Raw genomic sequence first — 7,241 nt, forward strand, 5'->3', positions numbered from 1 at the left:
ATACTGGATGGAGCACCCTCTTGTCAACAAGAAGGTACAAAGACGCGGGGCTACGTTAGAGAAAACATCTAGAGGAGTGAAAGGAGCACTGCAGGTAGCAACTGCTCTTTCTTGCAGGGGCAGCCTCCCCGCCAGGAAGTGAAGTGAGAGGTGTCAGCGAGCTCTACGCACCAACGCCTCCCGGGGCGTCTCATTGGGTACTGATGAACTTTCGGGTCACGCCAGCCCGGCGTGCTTCTCTGAACTCGGCGAGGGGCGGGGAGAAAGGACACGCTGCGTGCGCGCCGACCCTTTCGACGTCTGCGTGGGTGGGCGGCCCCTCCTCCAGGCGCAGGGCTCCTCTGCCCCGCCCCGCTTCACCCCTCCCACCCCGCTGCAGAGCGTCAGCTTCCTGGATCTCCCCACCTTTAGCGAGATCAACGAGAGGACACCGCCAGCATCTAGAGCAGCCCGGTCAGGAGCGTGACAGAGTGGCGCACGAACGTGAAAGAAAGCCGTGCCTTCCTGTCCCCAAGCCATTCTAGACGCGGGTGAGTGCCTGGGCCTGCATCCCTACCCCAAAATCACACCGGAGCGGCTGGCCCCCTCCGCTTCTCCGGGGGAGGCCTGGGCCCTAGTCCATTCCCAGCATGCTCCACGCGGGATGCCCGGGCAGGTACTGAGGAAGGACCAGTGAGCGGGGGAGATAGAGCTGTTTCTTGGCGGCACTCCCTTGACTCTTCCATAAGGTCTTGAGGTGACCATGTCCTCCCTTTTTCAAAATCCACCTCACCCACCTTTACTTTACAAAACTACCACTTGGATAGTTTTTGCCTTGTTTCCATGTGCAGTTTTGGGTTTCCCTCTGTTCTGTACAAAATTTCCTAACATGTTCATCCCCCAGTATTGCACATTTTTTTACCTCCCCTAATAGGAAAAAAAAATCTGAAATAATTAGTGCAAACAATTCTGTAAAATTTGTAAACTTCTTGCGTTTTAATTAATATTTTTGCATCCAGGAGTAGGTTCCCCACCAGGAAGAATTCTGACACACATAATCAAGTAAAGAGATGTGTGAATTAGCATATATTGGCCAGAAGTAATGAAAATTGTGTAATACAAAATGCCAGAATCCTATATAAATTAATTTTAGAATGTATTTGACAATTCTTTTATTAAGCAGAACTTGTTTTCTGTTGCTTCTCATTTCTTGGAACTGTTTATTGGTCGAGTTCTATGACACAGGAAAACCAACATCCTTCTTTCCCCTTTACACTCAGAAGTTACATCTGCCAATCTATTCCACTCCTTGGCCTGTAGAAGTCAAAGTCCATTTCCTCTAGAAGAAAACCATGGGAATGGTTTCCTTGTAGCAGTGTTGTGAGTTGGGTGCAAAACGTTATTAGATGCCACATTTTTTTAATCTGTAGGAAAACAAGGTTATTCAGCAACTCATTTATTAAATTCTCAATAATATGGTAGAAGCACTGTTTAGATTATTAGTTCTTAATTGAAAAAGAATTAAATAGGTCAGGAGATCTCATTTCTCGTCTACTAACACTGATGACTAGCTTTGTGAGTTTGGGTTACTTAACTTCTGCAGTCCCCCATTTCCCTGTCTGTAAAATGAGAGAAATGCCATTAGGTAGCTTCTCAGGTTCCTTTCAACTTTGAGAAACAAAGGGAAAATCTAAATAGCTCACTAGATTATTTTTTGTGGAGATGGAGAAGAGATTGGGGAAATTTTCAGCCTTTAGTAAGATAAATGTGTACATAAATTTTCTCAGCAGTTGTATTTAATGTTTTCTTTTAATTTTTTAAAATACAGTTTTAGTTGTAAATGGACTATTATTTTATTTATATGTGGTGCTGAGAATTGAACCCAGTGCCCCACACATGCCAGGCAAGCACTCTACCACTGAGCTACAATCCCAAAAGAAGATTGTTTTAATTTTTAATTGAAATATATGTGTAGAATTTTCCCTTTTTACTTTTCCAAAGAAGAAAATGCCTTTTGAGGAAATATTAGTGTTCATTAATGGTCCCTAGACATAATTGTATTTACTCATTTTTTATCTAGATAGCTTCATTTTTCATTATGGGGTTTTATTCATCATTAGTTGGGATGAGGAGAATCACAACCTCTGGGACAGGAGTTGCCTGTGTTTTCCTTTGCTAGCAAAGCAATAGAACTTTTTTCCTTTTTCTCAGAAAGGAAATGGAATGATTTATTGGAAACCCTTTAATCTTAGGAACAGAAGGGTAAACGTTAACAGTACATATTGATATGCTATCAATCTCAAAAAAGTTGACTTAGATGTACTCAAAACTCATAAGAACATTAGCCATCAGTTAAACAAAGCACAAGGCTGAAAAGAGAAATGTTAGCACAGATACCATTGGTGATTTGCCAATTATAGGTGGTTCATCTGTTCAATATAAAGTACTGACCTAAAAGTCCATTTATATCTTCAGAAGTATTTAATAATATAGTGCAAGTTTGGGGTACAAAATTCTTTAGAGAATGATGGAAAACAACCTCTGTAACATTGGTTTCTAGGGCTAATACCTTGATTTAGTGCTTGGTTAATTAAATCCTCATAAATGAAGTACAAAAATAACCTTCCCACAGCAAATTCTCCAGAGAGGAATTTCTGCAAAGTTACATTTCTATTTTATACTGAATAGAAGTCAGATACCATTGAAAACTAAAAATTCTGAAAGTGCTTGATATTATTTGTAACTAAATTGATTTCAAGCTTTGGAATCTTTTTGTTTATGCATTAAGAGCAAAATGTCAGTATATAAGGAATACCAAACTAAATGACTAGACTAAGTATTTTAAGGGTCTTTTTCTTCTTTATAGGAAAAATGCTTTCTGAAAGCAGTTCATTTTTGAAGGGTGTTATGCTTGGAAGCATTTTCTGTGCTTTGATCACTATGCTAGGACACGTTAGAATTGGTCATGGAAATAGAATGCACCACCATGAGCATCATCACCTACAAGCTCCTAACAAAGAAGATATCTTGAAAATTTCAGAGGATGAGCGCATGGAGCTCAGTAAGAGCTTTCGGGTATATTGTATCATCCTTGTAAAACCCAAAGATGTGAGTCTTTGGGCTGCTGTGAAGGAGACTTGGACCAAACACTGTGACAAAGCAGAGTTCTTCAGTTCTGAAAATGTTAAAGTATTTGAGTCAATTAATATGGAAACAAGTGACATGTGGTTAATGATGAGAAAAGCTTACAAATATGCCTTTGATAAGCATAGCGACCAATACAACTGGTTCTTCCTTGCACGCCCCACTACATTTGCTATTGTTGAAAACCTAAAGTACTTTTTGTTAAAAAAGGATCCATCGCAACCTTTCTATCTAGGTCACACTATAAAATCTGGAGACCTTGAATATGTGAGTGTGGAAGGAGGAATTGTCTTAAGTATAGAATCAATGAAAAGACTTAACAGTCTTCTGAATATCCCTGAAAAGTGTCCTGAACAGGGAGGAATGATTTGGAAGATATCTGAAGATAAGCAGCTAGCAGTCTGCCTGAAATATGCTGGAGTATTTGCAGAAAACGCAGAAGATGCAGATGGAAAAGATGTATTTAATACCAAATCTGTTGGGCTTTTTATTAAAGAAGCAATGACTAATCACCCCAACCAGGTAGTAGAAGGATGTTGTTCAGATATGGCTGTTACTTTTAATGGACTGACTCCTAATCAGATGCATGTGATGATGTATGGAGTATACCGTCTTAGGGCATTCGGACATCTTTTCAATGATGCATTGATTTTCTTGCCTCCAAATGGTTCTGACAATGACTGAGAAATGGAAAAAACGTGTTTGATTACCATGTAAGACGTGTTATTGTTTGTAATAACAGCTACGTATCTTACTACAGCAGTATGTTTTTTTTTTTTTTTAATCTGGTGGCACTGGTACAATCACACATTAAAGTTTATTAGTACATTTTTAAACAGGGTGATATTTTTTCCTTAAAAGACAATCTAAATGTGTTAAAATGTTTTAAGAATAATTTTGCAAATAAAGGATATATTTATAAATATTATTTATGTGATAAATTCTAAACATTAAGAATCTGACATTTTTGCTAATTGGTTAGAAAAATTTAACATGTCTTTTTAACTTTCTAATATAGTGAAATCTCTAGTTGTGAATTAAAGCAAAACTTTTAGCTCTGTTTCCTTTACTCCTCATGTAAATTTATGTTCTAAGCCTCCTCAAGTGCCAGTGGATTTGCCCTCTCAAAATACACAACCAAGCAACCAAGGAAAAGTTCCTAGCCACTATTAAAGAAAAGTTGAATTCTATCCCTGTGAGAAAATGTAGTGGTATTCCTCAGCATACACAGTTTCTATGTGACTCTGTATTTTGGTATGCAGATACTGAAATTGGAGAGGTGACTATAAAGAATGTAATGTCATTTAACTGTGTTGTTTCAGTTAATCAAGTTCTGAATTCAAACTTGGATAAAAGTGAATCAGTTAAAATTTGTATATTACTGCTAGGCAAATGAGTTCTGTGGAAGTCTGCAAGTACTCGCAAATGTGTAAAATACTTGGAAGTGACTTGTCCAATAATCTGGCCAGCACATTCTGAATTAAGTTAGATCAATAAGCCCCCTTAGGGTATGAGACCATGACATTTTAGATATCAATATTTCTTGTAACAGACATCATGGTGCTAATGGTCTCCCACAGCTTTGGCAAACCAGAAAAAGAATTTCCTCAGGAGGGCTGTGGGCTTCAATTATTGATCCTCATAGTGGTATGTCAAACCCTTTGTTTCAATTACTCTGATCTTCCTCACTGGGACTTTTGGTTAAGATGAAACACTAGTTTTGAAGAATAAAACTTCTTTAATCAAGCACCCTAATATGTGGTCTCAGGTGCAATCACTACTGATCAAATCATGCTCAGCATAGGTACAATGATAAACAGTATCTTTGTGAATGTGACACCCTGCTCCCAAAACAAATACATTAGAATTTTCTATTTTTTGTGTGTTGCCTTCCCTAGAACAATATTAAAAATTTTCATCTTAGTTAAGTATATTAAATTATAATAAATGTCAGGATGCATTTCATTATTTGGATTGCTAATAGATGCTAAGGTAATATGTTCTTTCAAACCAAATTGAGGATCATATTTTTGTACGTGAATATTCTGTGATATTGCCACAAATAATGTGTTATCTCATTCAACTCGTATATATCCAGTCTTGTAAATAAAATCAGAATCACTAATATAGAAAATAGTACTACTGAGGTCATGGTTACAGATTTGATCTCCATATATGTTAGTTTACACAGAAAAACAGTATATTCAATAGCCAAAAACTAACTCCACTCTGTTGATGGAGAGAGAGTTGGGAAGAATGGAGTTTTAATAGAACTTGTGAATGTGAGTATACTTTACATATGCCTAATGGCAAACATTGGACAGCACAGGTCTAAACCAATTTTAGAAGTGAGAGATTCATCCCCCATCCCCTAGGTGAGATGTGAAGGAGAGAAAACTTGAAGTTTCTTCTAAGAGTTATATTTATTTTTCGCCTGTCTTGAATGCAGTGGAAATTGCAGCCTGACTTTAAGCAGGCCCCAGTCCATCTCCTTGCATGAGTTCAATTCCTGGATCTTCCTTCTTAAAATTAAAACATTGGCTCTGGAACAAAATATAGATTAAACTCCTTGGCATTTTTTTGTTTTGATGTAGCAAAAGTGTTGTCGTGTAACAAATCTGATTTATAATACCCAAATTTTTCTATAACGCATTTAAAGAAACCTGTCTATTGGATTTTCTCAAAGCAGGACACACCTATGTTGGAAATGTTGCTGAAAGTAGTCTAGTGATCATGTATCACTAATTTCCCCTTCATTTGTTGGGAACATTCTGTTCCTTTTGGTACAAGCAGACTTAGATGCATCCAGTGCATGTCTGAATGGTTATATGAAGAGCATGTTTACAGAAATTGACTTTCTTTTGACATACAAAGAATTCAGAAATATTTACCAACTCTCCCTGCAAAGAGTGAATTCCCTCAAACTTAAAAATAATCACATCAATTCCAACATAATCAAAGATAAAATGATATAAAACATTTAAAGGGTGATGGGAAAATGACTTGTTTGGAAAGTACAAAATGGTGTTTATATGGGGCCCATATAATTTGTGTGTGTGGTGCTGTGGATTGAACCCATGGCCTTGTGCATGATGGGCAAACACTGTACCACTGAGTTACACCCCCAGACCCTCATAATTTTTTAAAAAGGAAAGTTCAGCTGGGGGTGGTGCTGCACACCTGTAATTCCAGCAACCCAGGAGGCTGAGGCAGAAAGATCACAAATTTGAGGCCAGCCATTGACAATTTGGCAAGACAAAAGTACTGGAGATGCAGCTCAGTGATAAAGTGCTCCATGGTTCAAGCCCCAGTATCAAAAAATACAAAACAAAAAAAAATCCACCTTTATTGGTATGGAGTCTGCACACTAATTTTCTTTGTATGAGTTCAATACTAGGCCTGGTGATCATTTGATGTAAGCTTTGCATGATCAATAAGACAAACCATATTTTATTAGAATAATAAATGGTCTTTTTGCCTTAAAATTCCTGGATTTGATAAATGCCATTTTTTTACCTGCATGATTCCCATATCTTTGGCAGTTTTCACTGATTCCATGCAAGAATAATCACATTGGTTATGTCATTGCTTTGGCAGTTTGGCAAAAGTGCTAGTAGTAGGAGGACTTAAAAATATTTAAAATGCTTTGATCTAGTGAGTGACTTACAGAGACATTCACCTAGGTACTCAAAAGTATATAACACCAGCCAAGTACCAGCTGAGGGGGAGAGGGGAAAACTGTCTGGCTTCATTTAAGACTTTGAATACTGACACTGAGAATCTTTTTTTGTTTTTCTGTATTTAGCACTCTAAAGCATTCCCTCTGAAAGGAAACTTCAGGGAATACTGGCGTTTCTCCAACCCAGTGTTGTCGATATATTGAACATGTGAATCACGTGTGTAATTTTAAATTCCTAGTAACCACATTAAAAAGGTAAAAAGACAGCATAAAATCAACTTAGCAAATATATTTTATTTAACCCAATATAGTTAAAATATTGCCATTCAACATGTAATCAACAGAAAAATAGTTTAACATTTTTTTAAAAATTCTTTGAAATCCAGTGTGTATTTTACAGTTACTCAACATCTCAATTCAGAGTAGTCACATTCCAAGT

General features: G+C 37.4%; 1 protein-coding gene across 1 annotated transcript; it reads left to right on the forward strand.

Moving 5' to 3' along the window:
- The first annotated feature begins 357 nt into the window (after positions 1-357).
- On the forward strand, positions 358-4,426 carry C1GALT1C1 (C1GALT1 specific chaperone 1). The gene is made up of 2 exons (XM_079123433.1): positions 358-530; positions 2,846-4,426. The coding sequence occupies exon 2, from the start codon at positions 2,851-2,853 to the stop codon at positions 3,805-3,807; it is 957 nt and encodes a 318-aa protein (XP_078979559.1). The 5' UTR covers positions 358-530; positions 2,846-2,850; the 3' UTR covers positions 3,808-4,426.
- Positions 4,427-7,241: the final 2,815 nt, after the last annotated feature.

The sequence above is a fragment of the Sciurus vulgaris genome (genome assembly GCF_902686455.1).
Source record: "Sciurus vulgaris genome assembly, chromosome: X".
NCBI lineage: Eukaryota > Metazoa > Chordata > Mammalia > Rodentia > Sciuridae > Sciurus > Sciurus vulgaris.

Bases quoted from the DNA above. Each gene is read 5' to 3' on its own strand.
- C1GALT1C1 (XM_079123433.1), top strand. From the start codon at position 2,851: ATGCTTTCTGAAAGCAGTTCATTTTTGAAGGGTGTTATGCTTGGAAGC.